The sequence below is a fragment of the Heterocephalus glaber genome, unplaced genomic scaffold (genome assembly GCF_053883595.1).
Source record: "Heterocephalus glaber isolate CG9 unplaced genomic scaffold, H.glaber_assembly_v1.0 deba00001002, whole genome shotgun sequence".
In the NCBI taxonomy this organism is placed as follows: Eukaryota; Metazoa; Chordata; class Mammalia; order Rodentia; family Bathyergidae; genus Heterocephalus; species Heterocephalus glaber.
This window is the reverse complement of record NW_028258178.1, coordinates 571,302-597,129: the sequence shown is the minus strand read 5'-3', so window position 1 is coordinate 597,129 and position 25,828 is coordinate 571,302. Positions and strand designations below refer to the sequence as shown.

At 51.2% G+C, this 25,828-nt stretch overlaps 2 protein-coding genes across 5 annotated transcripts; one reads left to right on the top strand and one right to left on the bottom strand.

Moving 5' to 3' along the window:
* The first annotated feature begins 245 nt into the window (after positions 1-245).
* Itpkc (inositol-trisphosphate 3-kinase C) lies at positions 246-18,566 on the top strand. Its single transcript, XM_004874225.4, has 7 exons — positions 246-1,525; positions 6,402-6,501; positions 8,512-8,725; positions 10,209-10,413; positions 12,615-12,716; positions 13,814-13,885; positions 17,094-18,566. The coding sequence occupies exons 1-7, from the start codon at positions 386-388 to the stop codon at positions 17,295-17,297; spliced, it is 2,037 nt and encodes a 678-aa protein (XP_004874282.2). The 5' UTR covers positions 246-385; the 3' UTR covers positions 17,298-18,566.
* Positions 11,038-25,752, bottom strand: Actmap (actin maturation protease). Of its 4 annotated transcripts, XM_087209226.1 has the most exons (9): positions 25,416-25,752; positions 24,648-25,080; positions 23,496-23,629; positions 22,601-22,685; positions 22,083-22,207; positions 21,573-21,702; positions 21,413-21,483; positions 20,200-20,455; positions 11,038-14,191 (listed from the first exon to the last, which is right to left on the bottom strand). In XM_087209226.1, the coding sequence occupies exons 2-9, from the start codon at positions 24,956-24,958 to the stop codon at positions 14,047-14,049; spliced, it is 1,257 nt and encodes a 418-aa protein (XP_087065352.1). In that variant the 5' UTR covers positions 24,959-25,080; positions 25,416-25,752; the 3' UTR covers positions 11,038-14,046. The 4 variants fall into 4 exon arrangements, with proteins under 4 accessions (XP_087065352.1, XP_021107386.1, XP_004874281.1 ...); XM_021251727.2 differs by lacking the exon at positions 11,038-14,191 and having other exon boundaries at positions 18,818-20,455; XM_004874224.4 differs by lacking the exons at positions 11,038-14,191; positions 23,496-23,629 and having other exon boundaries at positions 18,818-20,455; positions 22,601-22,669.
* Positions 25,753-25,828: the final 76 nt, after the last annotated feature.

Here is a 25,828-nt window from a genome sequence, read left to right as displayed (position 1 = left end):
CCAGGGGCTGCGGGGAGGCTGAACAGGTCACTCGAGGGCGTAGGGAGGTTGGGTTAATCACAGAAGCAGGGTATAGGGAGGGTTGTTCTCCGTGTGCCATCAGGACCAGCGCCACAGACAAATCCTAGTCTCGCCTCGGACGCAGACACGACTCCCTCTGACGTAGACTGGAAGAGCCACCCTGGCCCGACTATACGTCACGTCCGGTGGGCGGGGCTCCGTGCTTTCCCTGGGAGGCGGAGTATCGGTTAACCCTTACCAGGCCAGGCGGGCTGGAGCTCCGCGGGCCGGAACCCGCGCGTCGGGGCTCCCCAGCCACACCCCTCGTATAATTTAAAGGGGAAGGAGCGGCCGGCCGGCCGAAGCCCGAACCGAGGGAGCGGGCATGAGGCGCTGTCCGTGCAGGGGGAGCCTGAGCGAGGCAGAGGCTGGGACTCTGCCCGAAGCGGCCCGCATGGGGCTGGAGGCGCTGCGAGGGGGGCGACGACGGCAGCCAGGACTGCAGCGACCTGGGCCTGGCGCTGGGGGCCCGGCGGAGCGGCCGGAGGGGGGCGGGCCCCGGTCCTGGACCGAGGGGTCCCCCCTCGGGCCTGAGCCAGGGGCTGAAAGTCCACGGAGAGAACCCTGGAGAGATGGACTGGCTGAGCCCGAAGCAGCTGGCCTAGCGGCAGAGACCGAGCGTCTCGGCCAAAATACAGAGCCAGAGGGATCCGGCTCCCAGACACATCCAGAAAAGAGCAACCGCAAGTCAGAGCTGGAGACGGCCTGTGCCTGGAAGGAGACCGGGACAGATGGCTTTTGGGCTGATACACACGGACCTGATCTCCAGTCTCAGGCAGAGAGGGCCAGCATCTGGACACAGCCAGGGGTTGATGAGCCCTGGACGGTGCTAGAAATAGCTGGGTGGCAGACCCAGCCAGAGAAGGTGAAGCCTTGGGCTGATAACCTCTGGACCCATCAGAGTAGGTCCAGCCTCCAGTCTTACCCAGAGGGAACCTGTCCCTCCACAGAACCAACTGCTGATGGCTCTTGGGAAGAAATGTATACTGATGGCTACGGGATGCCACAGGATCCTGAAGGTTCCTGGACAGAGCCTCACACTGATGGCTCCCAGATACAACAGAATACTGAAACAGCCTGGAAGCAGCCTAGCAGTGATGGTTTCCCAGTACAACAAGAAACTCATGATAGCTCCTGGACACAGCCTGGGATTGATGGTCCCCAGACAGGACCTAGAACAGACTGCCATTTGGGGGAGTCCAATCAAGATGGTCCATTGGAGGAAACTGAGCCTGGGGAGTTGGTGACTCACCTGCACTCTGGCTTGGAGTGCAGTTCCCTGTGCCCTGTGCCCCGCCTTATCATCACCCCTGAGACCCCTGAGCCTGAGGCCCAGCCTGTGGAACTGGCCTCTAGGATTGAGGGGGGCAGTGGAGGATTCTCCTCTGCCTCTTCTTTCGATGAGTCTGAGGATGACTTAGTGGCCGGAGGTGGAGGTACCAGCGATCCTGAGGACAGGTCTGGGGTGAGTGGGACCCATTCTGCCCCAGAGTCACATTCCCCGGACTGGTCATCCCCACCTTTGCTTGGGAAGTTCTTTATCAGTTTATGCTTTCATCTCCAGGAAACTTTTCTATCCGCTGACCTCCCCACATTGGAGGGCAAGGTTACTAACTAACCCACTCCAGGCACCCACCCCCCTTTCTCCTTCCCCTACTAACTCTAGCTCTGGGGTCTTCAGTGGAAGACCACTGACTGATATGCCCAGGATCCCCTGAAGTTGCAGCACACACAGTCTCTCTGTGTGTGCACATAATTTTGCAGTGAGGGTCTATGACTTCTGTTGAGTCCTCTGAGGAATCTGTGACTCCCAAACCTGGAAGAACAAGGAATAGGCAGATAGAGTGTACTTTCTTCCCCAGATACCAGTCTGGATTCTGTGGCTGTCTTACAGAGTCATGAACTGGCCCCAGCTCTTAGCCCATTTGTATGTTTTTCTAGGAAGCGCAGAGACTCCCACGTTTATCAGATTGTCAAAAGGCTGTGGCAACCTCAGATCCGTAGGGATACTTAGTCCAGCCAGGGACTCGCTTGCTGTCCCTGTTGTCCCTCTGAAGACTCCTGTTTACATGCTCCACCCTCACCCCTAGGTTGGGTGTGGTTCTCCCCTGGTGAATCAGAAGGGCTGGCAGGGCAGGTTCAGGGAGAGAGGATCAGAGCCGACGCAGGTGTGCACTGGAGCCTCACGTGGGGCTGGGTGTGCAATCCATAGTTCATCCACTTGCCTTCTGAGCCCTCCCTTGGCACTGGGGCTCCTGGCTGGAGTCTGCCCCGAGCCCACCTCACCCCACATGCCTCCCTTAGAGACTGCGTGTTCCCACTTGTGGCCACAGCTGTGAGAAGCAGACTTGCCTGGATGTGCTAGTGCGCAGGCAAAGGAACTGACCCTCTGGGACTTTCTGCCATTGCTCTTCTCTCTGCCTGTACTCTCAACTGCTTGGCATCTCAGCACAGCTGAGCTGCAAGTGGGTGACTACTACTACTACTAATAATAATAACAACAACAAGAAGGAAGACATTTGGCACTCTCCAACTCCTGTTTTCCTCATCCTTCCACAAGTTGCCAGTGTGGCCCAGCTCTGACCAGACACTCCCTGCTCTGCTCCCTAGGGACTTTTTTTTTTTTGGTACTGGGGATTGAACTCAGAACCTTGCACTTGCAAGGCAGGTGGTAGAACTACTGAGCTAAATCCCAGGCCCATCCCCAGGGACTTCTGATAGTGGTCAGGAGCTCAGTGCTGCCTTCAGAGCAGAGCCTCTGTCTGGAGGTTTCTTCCCAGGCTGCTAATCCCTCTCCTTTCCTGACTCCTGCAGTCACTGAGTACACCCTGTCCCACCAGTGCCCCACTGCCTTCCTGCCTCCACACATTGCTCAAGCTGTCCCCACTGCCCACGTGCCCTGCTTCCTTCTCATGTAATTTTGAAATCCTGTCTGATCTTAGGCTTGGCTTTCCTTTCCCTCTCTCCTTCCCTTCCTTTTCACCATTCAGGCCAGTGGGGAAACACAGTTCTCCAACAGTGGCAGCTCAGAGTGGTCAGGACTGGGACAGTGGAAGCCAGATCTGGGTTATCAAGACTTCCTGGAGGAGGGGACCTGAAAACATCTAAGAAAGCCCAGATTGGCTCGGTGTGGGGCATGCCTGTAATTCCAGTGATATAGGGCGTATAGGGATGATATATGGACCTCTAAATAATATAAAGGAAATACTATGACTGTTGATCTGCCAGATGTCCAATATGCCAAGTTCGTGTTCTCTAAAATTGAAGCATGAATTTTAGGAACAATGGAGGGTTTTTTTTTTTTGGTACCGGACATTGAACATGGGACCTTGCATTTACGAGGCAGGCGCTGGAACCTTTGAGCTAAATCCCTGGCCCTAGAAACAACAGAGGTTATGAGTAGGAAGAGTAGAATGAGAGGATAGCTTCTGTCTAAGAGAAACAGCAGGGGGCCTGGAAAGTGGGTTGCCCTGGGACCCCACTTCTCAAGGGAGTTTTATGGAGCAAAACCATGAGATGGGAGGTGGGATAAGGTGGGACAAAACTATAGTCACTAAGATTACAAGTATAGTCACTTAGGTAATATTGATCCAATGGAAAATCACAAGATGTCTATAAGGTGGGATAAAACTATGGTCAACCAAGCGTATTACAAGTGTGGTCACTTAGGCAATGTAGATTAAATGGGGATAAAATGGGGAAGCACGTCGCTTAGCCAGTGTACATGAAAATAACAAGGATTTCCTGGGGAGGAATGGGCTAAGGAGGTTTTGATCCCAACCCCCCCACCAAGGTGATTGATGCCTATTTAGAATATCTGTCACTGTTGTTCATCCCTAGGGGAAGGGTATAGTCATTTCTCCATGTTTCGAAGCTTTAAAGAATGCACCTCCAGCCACTGTTATAATATGTTCTTATCTTCTGTGTTGACTCTCAGGGCCCATCCCTGTCTGACTGCCTATAATATCGTAACTAATTTAGCTGTCTATAATCCCAGCACTCTGGGAGGTTGAGGCGGGAGAATCACAAGTTTGAGCCCAACCTGAGCAATTTAGTAATACCCTGTCTCAAAATAAAAAATAAAAAGAACAAAAGATTAAGAAGCATTTGGCCTGGGGATTTAGCTCAGTGGTTCTGCTGCCTGCCTTGCAAGCGCAAGGTCCTGAGTTCGATCCCCAGTGCCCGTCCCCCAAAAGATGCATTTGGTACATGTACAAACTCCCCAGGATGAATGTATTCAAATATGTACTAATAAAACAATTAAAATATAAAATTAAAAGAGTTCGGTTGTAGCTCAGTATGAAGGCCTGGGTTCAATCCCCAGCACTTAACAAAAACAGATTAACCCTTGGACCTAATATAAACAGGAGAAAGGCCTTGGGGTGTAGCTCAGTGGTAGAGCACTTCCCTAGCATGTACCAGTGGCATGGGTTCAATCCTCAGTACTATGAGAAAGAGAAGAAGAGAGAATGAGAGATTGACTATCTAATCTGTTTATGATAATAAAGGACAATTTCAACTAACTCTATTTCCAGGCACCCTTTTTGGAGCACTATTTGTGCACTAGGGACACAGTCCTGACAATGACACGGCACCTTCTTCGCTCGTACAGCAGCAGAGCAGTGGGTACAGCTTAGAGGCAGTGGAGTCAGACCAGAGCACTGTGTGCTTCGTGATGTTAGGCAAGTGGCCTTGCTTCTCTGAGCGCTTTTTTCCTCAGTGACACAGACAACAATCTTTTTGAGGTTGTGTTTTTCAGATTAAATAGGGTATGATACATTGAGTCTTTGTCACTGTGCCTGGAATGTTCCAGGTGCTTAGTAAACAGGAACCTTGATTAATCACCTCTTCCCCAAGGGAGGGAATAGCCCTTCCGGTATCCCTGGGCCCAACACCCTGACTCCCTGCTTAACCCTCTGCCATCAGTTAGATGTGTGCTAGGTACCTGAGCTTAGTGTCAGAGAACACACTCTTGACAGTGTGTGTGTGTGTGGGGGGGGAGGTGAGCCACACATGACTTCCTTTTCTAGCCATGATCCACGCTCCCAATACCTCCTAAGTGCTGCTATGTGCCCCGGTAGAGGACACATCTGTTTGTTAGTGTGTGTGTGTGTGTGTGTGTGTGTGTGTGTGTGTGTGTGTGTTGGACCCTGTCTTGCTCTTGGACCCACAACTAAGCCCTGGTGTTTTTTTTTTTGGTACTGAGGATCGAACTCAGGTCCTTGAGCTTGTGAGGCAGGCGGTAGAACTTTTTTTTTTTTGATACCTGGGATTGAACTCAGGACCTTGCACTTTTGAGGCAGCAGTGGAACCACTGAGTTAAACCCCTGGCCCTTAAGTCCTGTTTTCTATTTGCTGCTGTTTTCCTGGGGATGGAACCCGGGATCATGTGCATACTATGCTCGTGTTCTCCCACTGAGTCATACCCCCAGCCCTTCTCTGGTTTTCTATTGCTCTCTCACCCTCCCCACCTCTCTCTTGCTCTTGCTCTGTTTCTTCTGCTTTGATCCACCCTTCTCTGTCATTCCTTTGTGTGACTCTGTCGTTTTTTCTTTCTCTTTTAGTCACACTGTGCCTGTCTCCGTGTCTGTGTTAGTCAGGGAAAATAGGATCTGCTGTCGTAACAAACAGTTCCCAGATCTGAATGACTTAGAACAACAAAGGGTTATTTTTGTTTATATTCCACGTTCAAGAGGGCAGTGTCGTCTCTGGAAGGGGGGAGAGCGGGAGTGACTTGGTGAACAGCTGTCATGACTAATACAGTCTTTATCTCTGTCCTTGTCTCTGTCATCACTTTGTCATCTGTCTCTGTTTCTGTCTCTCTCTGCCTCCATCCACCCACTCCTGCCTCTGGATCTGACCTGATTTAGGGGCAGAGTTGGGCCTTCCATATTTGCGCAGTGTACCTGTTTGGGGGTAGCAGGCAGATCTGCAGTTTTTACTGCAACATAACCTAGCTCATCCTTAACTTGTAGGGCAAAGACAGGGAGAAACATAGATACCAAGAAAGTCGTGACAGAGAGAGATCTTCCCAACTTTGCTGAGGCCTTTGGACACCTCTGATTGCTGAACTAAGTGGGGATCACTTACCCCAATAAGCTTACTGGTGATTGATCCCAGGGGCTTCTCCACTGAGCTACATCCCTAGCCATTTATTTAATTTTTAATTTTGAGACAGGGTCTTGTTTGAATTTGTGATCCTCCTGCCTCAGCCTCCCTAGGGGTGGGATTACAGGCATGTGCCACCACTCCCGGCTCTTTGGTTTCCTCTCATGGCAGCACTGTCAGCTCCTTTCCTTCCTGGCCTTGGCCCTGACCTCACTCTCCTCTGCCCCACACAGAGAAAACCATGGAAGAAGCTGAAGACGGTTCTTAAGTATTCGCCCTTTGTGGTCTCATTCCGTAAACACTACCCTTGGGTCCAGCTTTCCGGACATGCTGGTGAGAACCATGGTGGTGGGGGGGCAAGGCTGGGGAGAGGCGCCGGGCTAGGGAAAGGGCTGCTCTCTGGGGTTTAGAATCTCTGTCTATAAAATGGGCTCCGTGGCAGTTCCCACCTTGTGGGACTCTTTTTTTTTTTGGTACTGAGGATCGAACTCAGGTCCTTGCGCTTGCGCAGCAGGCGGCGAAACCACTGAGCTAAATCCCCGGCCCCTTCTGGGACTCTTATGAAGAACACTTGGGCTTGGGCCTGGGCATTTGTATGTCAGGGTGGAAGGTGTTTCCTAGTGCTGTATTCTGGTGGGTGGCAGAACCTCAACTCTGGAACAGATGGGCCTGGGTTCAAATTCTACTTCTATTCAGTATTCACAGGTGACTCTGGGCAGGTTATTTTCCTTTTCAGGGCCTCAGTTTCCCCTTTAGTTAACAAAAATCTTACTTGCCTTGTAGGGTTAATTGAAGAGTTAAAACCAAAATATAGGGCTGGGGATTTAGTTCAGTGGTTCTGCTGCAGGCCTTGCAAGCACAAGGACCCAAGTTCGATCCCTGGTACCCCCCCCCAAAAACAAAAAAAACCACCCCAAAATATAGCCAGATGCCGTAGCCCACACCTGTAATCTCAGCTGGGAGGGTAAGTCAAGAGAATCACAAGTTCAAGGCCAGCCTGGGAAATTTATAATTTTATTTATTTATTTGGTTTTTTAAGACATTTGGTTTTTTGCTATGTAGTTCAGGCTGCCCTTAAACTCACTGTGTAGCCCAGGATGTCCTCGAAGTCAGCAATTCTCTTGCCTCAGCCATCCTAGTGCTGGGATCACAGGTGTGCATCACCATACCTAGCTAGCCTGGGAAATTTAGCAGAACCCTGTCTCAGAATAAAAATTTGGCCAGGTGTGGTGACCCACATCTGTAATCTCAGAACTCAGGAGGCTGACAGAGGCAGGAGGATTCCCCTGAATTCAAGTCCAACCTGAACCACATAGGGAGACCTTGTCTCCAAAAAAAAAAAAGAAAAAAATTAAAAAAATAAATGAAAATAAAAAATTTAAAAAGGGCTATGGTTCTAGCTCAGTGGTGCAATGCTTGACTAGCATACATGATTACCTGAGTTCAATCCCCAGTACCACAAAAAACAATGTATATACAGGGTGGGGACGTATCTTAGTTGGTAGAGCACTTGCCTAGCCTGTGGGAGGCCCTGGGTTTAATTTCTAGCACCACATAAAAAAGAAAAAAAGTTATGGAGATTGACACACAGCCCCTCTTGTAGGTGCAAACTGTCATTCCCTGACCTCTTTCTGTGTCCAGAGGGTAATAACCCTTCAGCAAACAGCAGCTGTAGTAGTTTTCCTCCACAACCCAGCAAATGCCTCCAGGCACATAGCACTTAGCACACAGCACTTTTTGTGAAGGGCTAGAGGGTAAATATCTTAAGTAGAACAGGAGATATTGTTGTGGCCATCTTTGAGGAATATAATTTGAAAATATAGTGTGCCACAATGAAAATTTGGAATTCCAGTCTATACTCACTGTCTGCATGGTCCAGGAAATGACAGATTTATAAAGTAACTTAAATGGGCCCTGTTTGTTAGCTGGAACTCCAGGCAGAAGCAAATGCAGATCAGCTCTGGAAAGTCATGCTCTCAACCCAAATCTCACAAAATTCCTACAATTTTGAGCTTATAACCTCAAATTGTAAGACAAACAAGAACACACTGTGGGGCTGGGGATTTAGTGCAGTGGCACCCTGCCTGCCTCGAAACCGCAAGGTCCTGAGTTTGATCCCCAGTACCAAAAAAAAAAAAAGAACACTCTGTGCTGTGAATAGAGAACTGAAACAGGCCCTTCCTTTTCCCTGCCAGGCCAAAATTTTGAGAGTTGAGGGGAAGGAGAGAGAGCATTGCAGGAGGGTCAGGCTAGGTGATGGTGGATATGATGTATAGAGGGAAACGGGTGGGGGATTCTTTCCGATCCAGTTTCTGACCCTTTTGCTGGTCCTGTTGTCCATAGGGAACTTCCAGGCAGGGGCGAATGGTCGGATTCTGAAATGTTTCTGTCAGTGTGAGCAGCGCAGCCTGGAACAGCTGATGGGAGACCCTCTGCGGCCTTTCGTGCCAACCTACTATGGCATGGTGCAGCAGGACGGCCAGGCCTTCAACCAGATGGAAGATCTCCTGGCTGACTTTGAGGCCCCCTCCATCATGGACTGCAAGATGGGCATCAGGTAGGGTCAGGGCAGCCCTAGAGCAGGGTGGAGGGCAAGTGGTGGGCATTTGTGTTTTTTTTTGGTGACAGGGTCTCATTTTTTTTTTTTTTTGGCAACAGGGTCTCATTGTGTAAGGCTGGCCTTGAGCTATGTAGGTCAGGCTGGTCTTGAACTCACAATCCTCCTGCCTCAGTCTCCCAAGTGGTGGGATTACAAGTGTACCCCACTACACCTTGACTTAGAAGTACTTTTTTCTTTCAGTACCTAGGATTGAAACCAGGGCCTTTTTTGGGGGGGGGGGTACCAGGAATTGAAATCAGGACCTCACTATTGCCACTGAGCTACATTCCCGGCCCTTGAGCTACATCCCCTTTGTACTGAGTTACACCCCCGGAACTCCAGCCCTTTTAAGATTTTATTTATTTATTTACTTATTTTGAGACAGGATCTTGCTCAGTTGCTGAGTAGAGCAGGCTGGACTCTTGCCTTAACCTCCCAGAGTGCTGGGATGACAGGTATCTGGCCTAGAAGAACTTTTAATTTAGTCCAACTTGTGAGCTTTTCTTCTTATGGTTAGTGAACTGGTATTTGAGAATTTGTTTGTTTTTTGAGACAGGGTCTCTCTGTGTAGCCCAGGTTGGCCTCAAACTTGTAGCAATCCTCCTTCCTCAGCCTTCCCAGTGCTGGGGTTACAGGCTTGCACCACCACCCCTGGTTTAGGGACATCTATTGACATGGCACCATTTATTGCAAAGTCTTCTCTTTTCCTACTGAATTGCAGTATCCCCTTTGTCACAAACTGGAGGAATGTGCACGTGTGTGTCAGTTTGTGGACTCTGTTCTATTCTATTTATTTGTCCATTCTTGTGCTACACTATATCTCTAAAATAGCAGGAACAGGGCTGGGGATTTAGCTCAGTGGTTCTGCCGCCTGCCTCCCAAGTGCAAGGTCTCGAGATCGATCCCCAGTACCAAAAAAAAAAATATCAGAAACAGCCAGATGTGATGGTACACTACTGTAATCCCAGCATTTGGGAGGCTGAGGTAGCAAGATCACCATGAATTCAAGGCCACCGTGGGCTGCATAGTGAGTTCAAGGCCAGCCTCAATGCATAGTGAGACCCTTTCTCAAAAACTAAACAAAGGGCTGGGGATTTAGCTCAGTGGTTCCGGTGCCTGCCTTGCAAGCTCAAGGTCCAGAGTTCAATCCTAGCACTTGGGAGGCTGAGGCAGGAGAATCACTGGGAGTTTGAGGCCAGCCTAGGCTATATTGTGAGTTCAAGTCCTGTCCGAACTACATAGCGAGCCGAGACCCTGTCTCAAAAATCTAAATGAGGGGCCGGGGATTTAGCTCAGTGGCACCATGACTGCCTGGCAAGTCCAAGGTTCCTAGTACTGGGGAAAAAAAAATCTAAATGAGTAAATAAAATATCAGGGAGTAGCAGTCCTCCAGCTCTGTGCTTTTAATTCCCTCATATGGTCATATCTTCGGTGTACTCAGGACCTACCTGGAGGAGGAGCTGGTGAAGGCACGTGAACGGCCCCGGCCCCGGAAGGACATGTACGAGAAGATGGTGGCTGTGGACCCCGGGGCCCCTACCCCCGAGGAGCATGCCCAGGGTGCAGTTACCAAGCCCCGCTACATGCAATGGAGGGAAACCATGAGCTCAACCTCCACTCTGGGCTTCCGGATCGAGGGCATCAAGGTGAGGGCCAGCAGCTGTCTTATTCTGAGAGGGCCTGGAGCTGGATCTGAGGCCAGGCTGCTCAGGGACCATGAGTGTCAGGGGAAGCTGGGAACAAGCAGACGTGCAGGGAGAGTGGGAGATGCAGAGGATGGAAAGGCTAGGGCTACAGAGGTCCCACTTAGCTCTCGTGCCCACATCCATCAGAGACCAAGTGGTGTTCACCTGCCAGCCTGAGAACGTCCTCTCCATCTCCATGGCCATGTCCGGGTCCAGCCCCTCTTCTGCCCCTGCCTCTCTGGGGCCTGCACTCAGCCCCTCTGTCATCATCTAGCACCATAACCACAGGGATCGTTTCCCCTCTGCAATGGAGAAGGCTTCTGTTTTCTTCTTGCATTCCTTTTTTTAAAAATTAAATATATGTTTGAATCACTATTCACAGTATTCAGAAGTCAAAATAATTTATGAAAGGATATTTGTGGAGAATTTCTTCTAGCTCTGCTGCCGCCCTTCTCATTCTGTCCTTCCATCCTCCTGCCTGCTAATGGGGAACTGCTTTGTCAGGTTCTTGTTTCTTCCTAAAAATACAAGCAAATGCAATAGTATACGTATACTCTCAATTTCCCTCCATCCACACACTGATGGGCAGTTTGCTTTTTTTTTTTTGGTACTGGGAATCGAACTCAGGACCTTGCGCTTGTGAGGCAGGTGTGGTGTCACTGAGCTAAATCCCTGGCCCTAGCAGTTCATAGCTTTTTCCTATAACAGTAGTATCCTGGAGAGTTTTCCATATCCTTCCATAGTCTCCCTTCTCTCCCTCCTTCCCGTCTGCTTACACCTGTGTAACTGTCTCTCTTTGTGGATGTGCCATGGTCTCCTACAGATGGATACTTAAGCTGTTTCCATTTTTTGGTCATTTCAGTGCCCCAGTGAATTATCTCACACATAAGATATTTTGCAAGTGTGTAGATTTGGCTGTAGGCTAGATTTCCAGAAGTAGGACTACTGGGTGAAAGATTAGGTGCACTGGTAATTTTGCTAGAGATTACCAAGTTCCTTGTATTGGTATCACACCACTGTGCATCCCTCATGGCCTCACTTCCTCCGTCTTGCCTTAGAAAGATTCCAAGTTGTACATTTGACTACACCATCCCACCCTCCTATTCAAAACTGTTCCATGCTTCTCTTGTACTCAAAAGTTCCATGGCCTAGAGAGCCCTCCAGGCCTGCTCCTCAGCTCTCACTCCTCTCTTCCTCTTTGTACACCATCAGGTATCAATGAAGCACTTTCATTTCTTTTTTTTGTTTTTGTTTGTTTGTTTGATTTTGTTTTTTGAAGCAGGATTTTGCTTTGTAGTTCAGGATGGCCTGGAACTCCTGGCAATCCTTTTCCCTTAGCCTCCCAAGTGCAGGGATTACAGGTGTGCACCACCACACCCATCTTAAACACTTTCATTTCTTTGAAAAGTTCAAGCTTTTCCAGCCCCAGGACCCCTGCACACACTGTTCCCTCTGCCAGGAATGCTCTTCTCTCTAGTTCTGGTTGACTCTCTATCATTTTTCTGGCTCCTTTCATATCTTGCTTCCTCAGAGAAGCCCTCCCTGATTTTCATCCTACTGTATCAGAGCTCCTTCTATTCTTCCTCTTAGTTCACTGTACATCTTCATCATTCTTGTCTTCCTTTGTTTTCATGTTGTTCACTGCCTGCCCTCTTACCTCCGTGTTAGCTCTGCACACCTAGCATCTGGCATAGTATGGCTGAGTGTGCCCCAGAGTGGCTTCTCTGTGTCCCTCTCAAATGTGAAAAATAACACTTGCCTCATTTACTACCCACATGCCGTGCTCAGCACTGTGGTCTGCATCCTCTAATCCTATTCCAGCTTTGGGAAGTAGACAACAATACAATTTCCATTTTCCAGATGAGGAATCAGAGGCCGAGGCAGATAAAGTGACTTGTTTAAGAGCAGCCAGCTGGAAAGTAACAGAATCCCAACCGAAAGTCAGATCTGTGCCCCTAAAATCCCACTTTGCTGGTCTGGCCCCATCAAGATGTCCAAGGTTAGATGCGGAAATACAGGCTGGAGTGTGACTTGTGGCCAAGCAGGGCTGGGTCCCCCTGAACATCAGGCAAGTGTGGCGGCAGGCAGGTGGTCCTGGCAGGTGACCGAGGTTGCTGGGAAGGAAGAGGTGTGACAGCGCCCCTTCTCTCCTTGCCCTACAGAAAGCTGATGGGACCTGCAACACCAACTTCAAGAAGACACAGGCACTGGAGCAGGTGACAAAGGTGCTGGAGGACTTCATGGATGGGGACCACAGAATCCTGGTGAGTGGAAACCCATGTCCCAAATGTAGCTGTTAAAGACAACTACCATTTATTGTTGCTTCTAAGTCAGTGGACATTTGCTTCAGGCTGGGCTTGCTGGTCCTGGCCGGCCTTGCTCACGCAGTCTGCAGTCAGTTGCTCGCCTACAGCTGGCTGGTCCATGAGGCCTGGCTCATGTGTTTGCCCTTGGCTCAGAACTTGGCCACCTGTCTCTCCTGATCTATCAGCTACCCTAACTGCTTCCCACCATGAAGCAGGGAGCTAAGAGAGCAGGAAAAGTGCAAGGCCTCAATGCCTGGGTTCAGAATAGCCATGTGTTCCAGGTGCGGTGGCACACGCCTGTAATCCTGGCATTTGGGAGACTGAGGCAGGAGGATAGCTACAAGTTCCAGACCAGCCTAGAATATACAAGGAGACCTTGTTTCAAAAAACAACAGGGGCCAGGGATTTAGCTCAGCTGTGCCTCACCTGCCTGGCAAGGTCCTGAGTTCTATCCCTGGTACCCGAAAAAACAAAACCAAAAAACAACAGCTGGGTGTGGTGGTGGATACCTATAATCCTAACACTTGGGAGGCTGAGGCAGGAGGATCACTGTGTGTTTGAGGCCAGCCTGGGCTACATAGTGAGTTCAAGATCAGCCTGAATTACACAGTGAAACCTTGACTTAAAAAAAAAAAAAATAAAATAAAACAACAGTGGCCACGTCCTATTGTCCAAAGATCACAGCATAGAACCAAACTCAACTCAAAAGGAAGAGGAGAGGGCAGGGGATTTAGCTCAGTGGTTCTGGTGCCTGTCTGGAAAGCACAAGGACCCAAGTTCAATCCGCCGTACCAAAAAAAAAAAGGGGAAACAGCTCCGCCTCTCAGTGGGAGCCACTGCTAGGACTGTGGGTATTCATGTTGTCTGCCCTACTCTTGTCTGCCCCACCTTGATGACTCCAGCCCCTCACTCCTCCTGCCCTCCATTTCCCCATTGCTCGCCTCATCCCATCTGGCTGGAGTCGGCCCACTCCTTTGGGGCACAGGAGAGGTGCGATCTCAAGGTGGCTTGTAAGGTTTCTGTGCTAACCGAGGCACCCCTCTTCTCACACTCAGAGAAAGTACGTGACGCGCCTGGAAGATCTTCGAGACACTCTGGAGAACTCGCCCTTCTTCGAGACCCACGAGGTACGAGGAGGCCTGGTCACCATGAGTGTATGCAGGGGACCTGGGGTCCAGGCAGCACAGGGGGAAACTGTTCAAACTCACAGATCCGAGGTATAAAAGGCAGGCCCATGTTTTGGGCCCAGCACGGGATTTCAGGGAGGTAGGCCGGTCAGGAGCATGGACTAAAGCCAGGTGGCGTGGGGATGAGGGCGGGCTCTGTTGTGACCCTGGGCACATGACTTACACTCTTGGGGCTCAGTTTCCTCCTCTCTGACATGGGCAGGAAAACAGTACCTTCTTCTCAGGGCTGCTGAGATGTGAGAGTCACTGTAGAGAAACATTTTGGGCATATAAGGGGATGTTTTTCTGTTTTGTGGTGTTGGAGATTGAATTTAGGGGCTTGCAAATGGTAGGCAAGTGCTTTACTACCGAGCTATACCCTCAGCCCTGTACAAAGGCATTTAACTCCCCATTTTAAAATTATTTTATGGGCCGGGGATTTAGCTCAGTGGTTATGCTGCCTGTCTCGCAAGTGCAAGGACCCAAGTTCGATCCCCAGTACCAAAAAAAAAATTATTTTATGATAATAATTATTTATAGTTATGGTTATATGCCTCCTTTGATAGCTCTTGCCTCCCCAATCTCCTTGCTCCCAGCCCTTTTTTTTTTTTTTTTTTTTGGCATGGGGATCGAACTCAGGTCCTTGCGCTTTCGAGGCAGGTGCCGGAACCACTGAGCTAAATCCCCGGCCCCTAGCCTTCGAACTTGGGACTTTGTGCTTTTGAGGCAGGTGGTGGCACCACTGAGCTAAATCCCTGGCCCAAGGGAATTTTTTTTTTTTCCGTACTGGAATCGAATTTGAGACCTTTTGGTTTCAAGGCAGATGTCAGAACCACTGAGCTAAATCCCCAGCCCTGCAGCCTTTTTTTTGAGACAGGGTCTCCCTTTGTAGTTCAGGCTGGCCTTGAACTCATGGAGATCCTCCTGCCTCAACCTCTCAATTGGTGGGATTACAGGTGTGGACCACCAGGCCAGTTCTCCCAGCCTGTCTTTCTTGGATAACAGACCCTATGAGGCTTGAAGAGGTGGGATTGTTCCTGGGCATCCTCTACTCTTCATCCCGGTCTGTCTATCGCTCCAACCCTCCAATACTTTTTGTTTTTTGTTCTTGTTCTTTTGAAACAGGGTGTTGCTAGGTAGTTCAGGCTGGCCTTAAATTTGTGATCCTCCTGCCTCAGCCACTGGAGTGCTGAGATTATAGGCTGGTGCCACTATGACTTGTTCCCCTTCCCTTCTTCTTTTTGATGTCAGTGGCTCTTCTAAGAGAGCACTTAGCTGGGAGTCAGGGCAACCCAGGCTCAAATCCCAGCTGTGCCTTTCCCTAGGGGACAGCCATTCTAAGGGGCCCCAGTGTCCCTACCTGTAGGATGGGTAACAGTCGCACCGCTATGTAAGTGTTGTGTAGGTTAAGTGGGCTATTATAATAGGGCTTATCCGCAGTGAACCATCAGTGCATGCTAGCTGTCATCATCATGGTTGTTTTTCATGGGATATCACCCTTGTTCTTGTCACTGCCTTCAGGCTTCATGTGGAAGTCATAAAGGAGGAGGCCTGAGGAGCCCCATCTCTTCTGTCTTATATTATGCCTGGTGACCTAACATTGCGGTTGCCACTATTTAAAATGTGAGACTCCACACCAAATCAGGATTTCTAGTTTCCCCTGCCAACTTGGGAGACATGGCAACCCGGGGCTGTTTGCCAGATGCCAACAGCATCCAGAGCTGCAGTGTCTGCCCCTGACAAGCACCTGTGCGTCCACCCAGGGATTGGGGTTTTGGGTGCAGTGGTGGTGTTTGAAACCTGCTTTAGAAAATGGGAGGGGCTTGCAAACCTGTCCTTACACAAAGGAAGGGCAACAACTATTCTAAAAACAGTCAAACAGAACAAGCCCCATCTTACTGAGGGCTCCTGTATGCCAGGCACTGGGAGGCACATTATGAGTGCATGGATCATGGGGATGCTGCTGCTTGCCCCAAGGAGTAGGAGCTGCTGCCAACCTTCCCATTCTACAGACAGCAAACTGAGGCCCAGAAAAAGGAAGCTACTTGCCCCACTTTATCAGTATCAGTCCACTAGGCCTGAGATGCTTCTCCCTTTCTGGGGAGAGCATTACCTAACTCCTTAGTTCCTACCAGACTCTCTGACCCACGTAGGATCCTAAAGGTATTTGAATATGCATCCTGGCTTAAAAAAATGGTAACAGGGGCTGAGGGTGTTGCTCAGGGTTGGAGCATGCGCTATTACAAGAGGTCCCAGGTTCATTTCCTGGCGCCAAAACAAAAGAATAATAGTTAACATTTGTTGTATATTTTTATTTATTTATTTGGTACTGGGGATCAAACTCGGGACCTTGTGCTTGAGAGGCAGGTGGTGGAACCACTGAGCTAAATCCCCAGGCCTGTTGTGTATTATTTATTTATTTATATATTTTAAATTTATTTTTAATTTTTTTTTGGTACCGGGGATCGAACTCAGAACCTTGCACTTTTGAGGCAGGCACCGGACCCACTGAGCTAAAGCCCTGGCCCATGTTGTGTATTTTTAATGTGCCAGAAACTTGAAATGTTTTATGTGGGTGTTTTTTGTTCACTTTTTTTTTTTTTTGTGCTGGGGATCAAACTCAGGACCTTGGGCCTGTGAGGCAGGCACTGGAACCACTGAGCTAAATCCCCGGGCCGATGTGGGTGTTTTTTGAGACAGGGTCTCATTATGTAGTTCAGGCTGGCCTTGAACTTAATATGCAGCTCAAGCTCACCTCAGACTCTTGGATCTTCCTGCCTCAGCCTCCTATGTGTTGGGATTACAGGTGTGAGCCACCATGCCTGGCTAAGTGGGTTAATTTTTTATCTATCTTTCTTCACAGCAGTTCTGGGGTAAATGCTACTATTGCTCTCTTACTTTGTATATGAATGCAAAGCCACAAAGAGGTCAAAACACCTGCCCAAAGGGCCAGGGATTTAGCTCAGTGGTGCCTCTGCCTGCCTTGCAAGCATAAGGTCCTGAGTTCAATCCCTGGTACCAAAAAATCAAAACAAAACAAAACAAAATACCTGCCTAAAGCTGCACAGCCCGGTAGTGGCAGAGGCAGAGGCCTGCCCTGGTCCCTGTCAGGGGACATACCTTAGTCAGTGCCTGTACCTTCTGCTAACTACCCATCTCTCCCCTGCAGGTGGTTGGCAGTTCCCTGCTCTTTGTGCACGACCACACTGGCCTGGCCAAGGTCTGGATGATCGACTTCGGCAAGACAGTGGCCCTGCCTGACCACCAGACACTCAGCCACAGGTTGCCCTGGGCTGAGGGCAACCATGAGGATGGCTACCTCTGGGGCCTGGACAACTTGATCTGCCTTCTTCAGGGGCTGGCACAGAGTTGACCCACTCAGCCACTGCCAGGCTGTTACAGGATGCTGCCAGTCTGGCTGGAGCAGCCCTGAGATCTCATGGGGGGCCAGAGGTGGGTGATGGAAGAGGCTGCACTGGCACAGTGCACATGGCCAGTGTGGAAGGTCCAAAGGGGCTTGGTACACCAGGCAGCTTCTGGTTCCTTCATGATCCAGGGAACAACCAGGTGGGGTTACAGTGAGCCAATGGAACCAGGACAGGTCCCCTGACCAGCCAGGAAGGCTTTTGAAGCGCTGCCAGAGGCTGCAGGCAAACTCCGCGGCCCTGAAAACACAAGTCAAGGTCACCATACCGGCCTGACTCTGCCCACGGCCACATGAATGACCCGAACTGCCGTCAGTCCCCCTTGGCTCCCAGCTGGTTCCAAGCTCAGAGCCTGGGCAGTCAGTCTCAGTGCTCCAGGTACTGGGCTTCAATTGTGAGTACATCCAGGAGCCATCTGTCCACCTGGGAGTGACAGCGTAATCACGGCTGGAGGCCAAGTGCTGAGTGGAGGGTGCATCACATGAGATGCCTGAAGCTGCCCAGGGCCCATGTCCCAAGGTGGGGCACAGCTCATGGCCTCCTTCCTGCCCTGCCAGGCCACAGCCTGGGGGGATCCTCCCTTAGAAGACTGCTGACCTGGTGCAGACCCAAACTGCATCCACATCCAGCCTGGGTGTCAGCACTGTGACCAGTACAACCTCATCCTTTGGTGCACCAGATCCAACCTCAGGACTTCCTCCTTCTGTCCCTGAGCCCTGGGCCTTTCTGTCCCCTTCCTGCTAGTGGATTGCTGCAGCAGAAGTTTCCCAAGCAGGGAAACTGATTTCTTTGGAAATCAGAGCTGCCTTGCTGGGGATACCTCAACCCATTTCAGAGAAGTGTCCTCCTCCATGGAAAAGTGCCAGGTTGCACGTAACTGCTGGCTGTGACCTTGGGCTTGCCACCTGGTTTAAACCAGACTCCAGTACCCTGGGCCATGGTATAAGGATGCTCAGTCCAGTGCTCTAGCACCCAGAACTTTGGCTTCCTGTCCCACAAGGGTGGGCGTGGGGAGGACAGGCATCTACCTCTTCCCTAAGCTGAAGCTCTAACTTTGTCTTCCGGGGCTGAGGGATGTCCTCCTTTTCTACTGACCATCTTTATACTTATTTATAAATATGTGAGGTAGTTGTTAGATAGGGTGCTGGGGGAGCATGAGGCAAATGGCTTCACTGTGCCTTCTGCCCACAAAACCCTGAATAAAGAGAACACTCAAAGCTGGTGTTGTTTCCTTTGTATCTGGGTGTGTAGGCTTAGCCATACTCTGGGCCTTAGTGCTGGTCTAATGGGACAATGATCACTCTGGGACAGAAGCAGGTTCAGAGCCAGCTGTTTCATTCTACATCCATTAAGCTGCTATTCTTGTGCCTGGGTCTCTGCTGGACAACTTGGGGCAGTGGTGAATGAGGTGGTTCCCAGCCCTGCCCTCATGGGCACCTGGGACAGCTCCAAAGCATCAAGGCTGAGATGGGGGTCACATCTCTTTATTGGTCAGAATCACTACACTAGTGTCCTCACACAAAACCCTTTACTGGGCACTGAGGATACTGCAATGACGAAGACAGATGGATTCCCTTTCAAAGTGGAGGTGACTGATACTTGTGTGAGAATCACATTCACCCTGTAACCACCTTTATCTGTATAAACAGATGGGAAGAACAGTTTGTGGTCAGCTCTGCAAGGAGCTTCAGTGGTCCACAAGGTAGTCTGGCGGGTGGGCAGAGGCTACTTGTTCTGAATCCCAACGCTGCCACTTGCCAGCCATCTGACTTCAGGCCAGTGACCTTCTCCACGTCTCCATCTAGTCATTTGTCAAATGGGGGAGGGGTGCTAGGATTTGACCCTATTCCCCCAAAGTGCACCTGCTGGAAACCTAAATCCTCCAATTCATACATTGATGGTATCTGGAAGTGCAGCCTTTGAGAGGTCTTTGGGATTAGATGAGGTCACCAGGGTGGAGCTCCACTGTAGCCACAGTGGCTTTGTAAGAGGAAGAGACCCGAGCTAGCTCTCTTACTGACACAAGGCGGCCATCCCTATGCTCTCTGATGTCTCAGACTCCAGAACTCTGTGAAGAGGTCTCAGGGATTCTGTGCAACAGATGTTCTAAAATGGGAAATCTAGTACTTCCTGTACGGGGAGGGAGATGTTGAATTTCTGCTGGAAAAGGGGTTGCATATGTAACTGCTCGTGGATGGGCTTTAAGACCCCTGACAATTTATAGTGATGTGCTATCTCAAAACCAAAAATAGAAAGGGTTAGTAGCAGCTGGGGCTGGGGGGGTCTCTTCCCTGAGGAAGTGATCCCTGAGTCAACATGAAGTTGAGGAGTGATGGGCTGGGGCAGAGCCTGGGCCTCTAGGGAGCTAAGAGACCAGCATGGTAGGCAGGCAGGCAGGCAGAGGGTGAGGAAGAGCTTGGGGCCAAGGAGAGGGAAGCTGAGGAAGAGGGCTTAGTCCCTGTCCTGGGAGCAGAATAGCATGTTGAGCGGGGGGCCTCTTGCACGTGTCTAGTGAGGTGACAGTGGCTTAGAAGATGTACACCCTAGCGAGAAAGAGGTGGGTAGGACATGGGGTCTGCTTGCCACCAGTGTCTCCTGAAAGAGGGGTCAGTCAGTACCAATCCTGGAAGAGATGGCTTGGGTAGATGTTTAGACTGGAAATGGGAAGGGTCGGGGACCCTCAGAGATCCAGCCCAAACATGGGGAAAAGCTGGGACACTCTTCAAATGGTGACAAAGCCAAGTTTAGGGCAGGTACCCCAGCCCCAGCTAGTGGCTCGACTCCTGTGGTCTGAGGAGCAGAGCCTGGCCACAGAGGCCTGCCCGCACCCCCCCAGAGGGCACCACGTACTCCCGCCCATCAGCAGCCCTAGAGGGTGAGAAGTCTGTCAGCTGTAGGTTGCTCTCCTGGACTTGGTCGTAGTCCCACAGCTGGTAGTGCCAACTCTTTCCCTGCTTGCAGAGAAGGAAGATGGTTCCTGAGGTGTTTTCCTTGGGCAAGGGTGGTGGCTGGCAGGGCATGCTGGGCATGGGGTGGAAGAGGCCGGGCAGCTCTGGATCCTCAGCATAGCCAAGGCTCGGCACAACCTGCACCCCCAGCAGGACACCTGGGCGAGAGGGAGAGGGAAGCGGATATGAGTGGCAAGTACCTGAGCCACCAACAGGTGCTGGAGTGCCCTGAATTCGGCCCCTGCAGCCCTCCAGGGCAGGTGCTGTCTCAATTACCACCTTACAGATGAGTTTAGTGGGGGTCAGGTGGCACATAGCTGGGCTGAGAGGGGACCAGGGCCCTTGGCTCCCTGGAATTTTAAGTCCTGCAGTCCAGAGCACAGGTGGGTGGAGACGTGGCATTAGATGGTGCAAACACCATGATCTCCAGCTGTCCAGGAAAGAGATGCTCAGGGAGGAGCCCTCGAGGCCACACAGCCGTGAAAAGGCTGAGGGTATCTCTACTGTGGTCTCCTGATGGGTACCAATCTGACCTTCTTTCAGGCAGGTGGAGTGACAATGACAATGGTGGTGATATTTACTGAGATGTGTAATGTCCCAACCAATGTTCTGGGAATTTTACAAGCTTCGCCTATAAGACTGCCTTAGGAGCTGGGCATGGCGGAGCACACCTGTAATCCCAGCACTTGGGAGGCTGAGGCAGGAGGATCGCTACCAGTTCAAGGCCAGCCTGAACCACATACTGAGACTGTCTCAAAAAGCAAACAAACGAAAAAGACTGCCTCATGAAGTGGGTACTAATTGTCACCCTTGATTTCCAGATGGGAAACAGAGGCCCAGAGATGAAACCTGTCCAGAGTCACAGGGTTTCTAAGTGAATGGGCTGGCGCTGGAAACAACTGTGTGGCTCCTGAGTCTGCTCTGAGCTCCTGCTTGTGGAAACCCCAACTGGTGGACACCTGAGGCACCTGTGACCTGCCAGGTCTCATGCTAAGTACCCTGTGGCAAAGAGGTGGCCTAGCCTTGGTCAGCACAGGGCTAAGAATATGAAGAGGGCTGATGGGGGCTGAGGAGACCCGGGGAAAGGCATACAGGTCCAAGGGTGGGAAGCCTACCTGCGCTGACTGCCCAATGGGCCTTGTGCCCCCTCCTCTTACATGGCTCATGGTTGAAGTCTTCATCATAGCTGGTGTTACTCTTAAGGGCGGAAACTGTGCCAGAACTGAGACCCACTCTTCCCCTGCCTGCCCCGCTCCCTCCCTGGCCCCAGGATACGGGATGAGCAGGGGATGCCCAGTGAGGAGGTGCTGTAGGACAAGGTCTCTGTTGGGGCCGCCTAGGCCATTTCGGAGCAGCTCAGCCTGACAGCCCAGTGTCTCCTGGGCCAGCCTGCCCATGTCGGCCACTGCGGGTGAGAGCACACACAGAAAGAGGGCTGGCTGGCTGCCCAGCACCATGCCAGGGGCTGAGCAGGAGCCACAGGAGCCATGTTTCCAACCCTCACCAAGACCAGCCCCAAGCTTAGGTACAATGCAGCAAGTGAAGGACAGAGAGGGTTAGCTGCTTGTCCATGGCCACAGGTGGGTGACAGAGCTGGGTCTGGAACCCAGGGAGCCTGGCTCCAGGCTCTACCAGGTGACCACTCTGGCCTACTAGGCAGTGGCTCGGCACGGATTTAGAGAATGAGATGCCTTGACATGCCTGTAGCAGCACCCCACCTGGCTCCTCCAGCCCCATCCCAGGGAGGGGCCAATGGAACACTGAGGCCCTTCTCCACCAACTCACCAGAAAACATCTCTCCTTGGGCTGTGTAGCCTCTGTCCATGGCCACTTGCACGAGTGTCTCTAGGGGGACGCCACTGGGTGGAGACAGGAGAGCGCCTGCCATCCACAAGGCTACCAGTCCACACCTGGGAGAGACAAGCCCAGCCCCTTATGGGGCTTCTCTACCCTAGAAGCTGGAGTAGGGGACCAAGTTCCCTCCCTTCTCCTAGGCCAGATGGGGAGACCTGACTCCCCTTCTCGGGAGAAGGCCCAGGCCCAAGTTCAGGGCTGGAGGGTGGGGACAGAGGGCACTTGGGCTTCTGGGGAGTTAAGAGACAGAGCAGGTTCATCTGTTCAAATCCTGGAGTTCACTCACTAGCTCACTTGGGGGCCCCAGCACCCCATGTGGAAAGCACCCCCGCTCCACGCGCTCCCACACCCCCAGGCTGCTAGATAAGCGCACCCCTCCCACCCTACCAGCTCAGGTTAGGAAGGAAGCCCAGCCAGGCAGAGTAAGGGCAGCTGAATCGGGCACGTACTGAGGGCCCTCTTGGATGAGCGATGGCAGGTCAGCACAGGAGAGGATCCACTGCAAGTCACTGCGGAACCTGGAGCAGGGCCGGGCTTGGGTCACAGGGGAACAATGCTACAGTCTCCCAGGTCCAGCTGGGAGCAGGTGTCAGGGACTGGGAAGTGAGCACAGGCCTGGTTGTCCTTAGGCAGGAGGCCTGCTTCTGGCTCAGCGGCTAACTTCCTTGTCTCCTTGTAAGGCATGCCCCCTTCCAGAGGCTTAGCTTCCTCATCAGGCAGGGGGAGGATCATCCTGCTGCCTGCCTGACCCAGCTCCTTCTCTCAACTGAAGGCCCAAGAGCAAATGTGAAAACTCTGCAATCAGGAGTCAGATTGAGTTGAGGAAATTTCTCAAGGGGGACCTTATACCCAAATTCAGTGGTGATTTTCCCCCTTCAAGTCTGTTAAACAAGACACGGTGGTGCATGCCTGTAATTCCAGCACTCAGGAGGCTGAGGTAGAACGACAGCAGCAAATTCAAAGCCAGCCTGGGCTACATACTGAAGGCCAGCCTGAACTACATACTGAAGGCCAGCCTGAACTACATGGTAAGACCCTGTCTCAAAAAACTAAAGAAAAAAAAAAGTCTGTTAACACAAAAATCAAGACAAAAATCCCTCAATTCAGCCTTCAATAAAACTAGGTAACAACATATTCAAGACCTAAAAGATCACCTTGATAATGAATCTAGTCATGCCTGACTAGCCCCACACTGGGGGGGCCACCCAGTTTTGGTGGCCCCAATCCCCCAGTGCTTAGGGTCACTGCTTATTATTCCTATTCCAGGGCCAGTGAGAGGGCAAGGCAGGGGATGAGGGCAGAGCTCCTGACCCCCAGTTTTTTTTTTTGGAGTCAGGGTCTCACTTTGTAGTGCAGTCTCACTATGTAGTCCAAGCTGGCCTTGAATTTGCTGTGATCCTTCTGCGTCAGTCTCCTGAGTGCTGGGATTACAGGCACTTGCCACCACACCCAGCTCTGATCCCGTTTTTGGGAGCCTCCTGATGGAAGGGGATGATACCACAGCAGGGTAGTTAGAGTCACTGAGAGCTCTGCCACAGTTCAAACATGGCCCTCCCTCTTTTTTGCACTATGGCTAAGTGACTTCACCTCTGTGAACCTCAGTTTTCTCATCTGAAAAATGAGACAGTAGTAACACCAACCTTTTGAAGTTGTTGAGAACAATAAATTCTGATAAGTCCTGAACAACTCGTAGAATAGTATGTGACATGCACTAGTCAGATGGTAACAGGTGTTAATTGCATTCAATTTGTCTTACTATGCTTGGGGCACTTAGGACCAATTATAAACATGGCTGGAGGGCTTGGGAATTTCTTCTACAGTCTGGGAAGTTCCTTTATTGTCTTCTCTAAAACCCCCACAGTCCCAGCACATATCTAAGCCCCTCCTCTTGCCTTCTCTCCTTCCCAGTCTCTGGGAAGTCTTTTGCCTTCCTTCCTGGGCCCCTGGACTTGCCTCCTATCTTCTGATACCTCCCTGAGCAAAACCTTTCCCTGGGTCCCCACTGCCCCAGGACAGTTCAACTCTTCACATGTTTGAGCTGGTCCTGCCCACCTTTCAGCCCCATCTTTGGCATTTCCCTTGTCCTGCTAACTAAATGTTTGCAGTTCTTTAAAAGGAACATGTCCTCATTTTGCTCTGGGCCTTTGCCCAAGTGTCTGCTCTCATAACAAGCCCCTTGTGTGACTGGCTCAGCACCACTCAGAACTCAAACCCTCTGTAGCCTTCTCTCCCCTCCATTCAGAGCTAGCTCTGTCACCTCAGCCTGACCACTCCTGGGTGTCACTGTCTGGGTGGGTGGAGGGTCTGCCTCACCTCCTGCACCAGGCACTCCTGAGAGCGGCGTTTTTCATTGCTGGCGGTGCATCACCACGATAGGGGACTGAAGTCATTACCTGTTTGACCTCATAAAATGGGAAACCTGAGAAGAAATGGCTGAAGTGACCTGGGGACAGGTGGTTTGGTGAGACCCTGGGTGGGGAGGTGGGGAGACCTTACCTGTCCTTGTGCAGCTTCAGGAGCCTCTTCACATCTTCTCGACCCTTGGGGTTTGGGCTTGCCTTCTCCAAGGCCTCCTTCAGGAGCTGGTGCTTCTCCAGGCCATAGACAAGAGGGGGAGCAGCAACAGTGGCAGGGGGTGGAGGCAGTGGGGGTGGTGGGGGGATAGGGGTCTGGAGGCTACAGGGAGCTAGTGGAAAAGATAAGTCCAAGGGGTCTGGGAGTAGAGGAGGTGGAATGAGGGGCCGGGGTGCAGAGGTTCTTGGTGGAGGGACTGAGGATTCTACGGGAGGAGAGCACAAAGAAGTCATTTTGGGGCCTTCAGAAGGGGTTGAGGGGTTAAGAATACGAGAAGGCAGGAGTTCCCCAAAGGTTTTGTCTCAAGGATACAGATTTTAGAACCGATTTCCACAACTGGGGAGCTGAGCAGTGGCTGTGAAAGAACCAGAGTTAAAATTTGAAGCCATAGGACCAGGAACTGGGTCTAACTCATAAGAAATCTTAGCGTTAACATGGTGGTTAATCCCAGAATCAGAATTTGTGGTAATGGGGAGGGGCTGCGGTGGCGGTCGGGACGTTCAGGAAAGGAAATTTTGTAGGACTTGTCTTATTCTCTGGGACTGGATTTGTAAACTCCCTGGGTCAATTTCAAATCTGTAGTGAGGTCCCTAGACGGTGAGACTTAGAAGCCTGGAGCTAGAGATGGAATGAATTTAGACTCTGCCCCCGCTCACAGCCCACGCCCGAGTAATGAACCCTGGAGCTGACCTTTGAGCCAGAGGTCAAGAGGTCAAAAAGGACACCAGGAAGGGAAAATGGCCTAGTTGTGGATAAAATCGTAGAATCGGCAGCAGGAAAAGTCTGTGAGTTGGTGACGGCTCCGAGATTTGAGGCCAAGATGATCCGAGATACAGCGGGGAAAGGAAACACAGTTTAGGTGAAACGCACGTCTCTTCGGCGCAAAACAGCGGCCCCCACACACCGCCTTCCCATCACGCGGCGGAACTCGCAACGCATGCCCACCCCTTTGTCGATCACGTGACCGAAGACGCGAGACTGCGGGGAAGAGGTGGGTCTTCCTAACGACTGCTTCCGGAAAAGACAACAACGCTAGTTGCGTTGGGATTGGTAGGAAGCTCGTGACCTTCGCTGATTGGTCCGTAGGCGGGGGCGACGTGATC

Coding starts and splice junctions, on each gene's coding strand:
- Itpkc (XM_004874225.4), top strand. CDS start 386: ATGAGGCGCTGTCCGTGCAGGGGGAGCCTGAGCGAGGCAGAGGCTGGG. Junction 1,526..6,401: donor ATCCTGAGGACAGGTCTGGG/GTGAGTGGGACC, acceptor TGCCCCACACAG/AGAAAACCATGGAAGAAGCT. Junction 13,886..17,093: donor CCTTCTTCGAGACCCACGAG/GTACGAGGAGGC, acceptor TCTCCCCTGCAG/GTGGTTGGCAGTTCCCTGCT.
- Actmap (XM_087209226.1), bottom strand. CDS start 24,958: ATGACTTCTTTGTGCTCTCCTCCCGTAGAATCCTCAGTCCCTCCACCA. Junction 22,208..22,600: donor CTCATCCAAGAGGGCCCTCA/GTACGTGCCCGA, acceptor TGTCTCTCCCAG/GTGTGGACTGGTAGCCTTGT. Junction 14,192..20,199: donor AGGGCTGCTGATGGGCGGGA/GTACGTGGTGCC, acceptor GTTTCTCTACAG/TGACTCTCACATCTCAGCAG.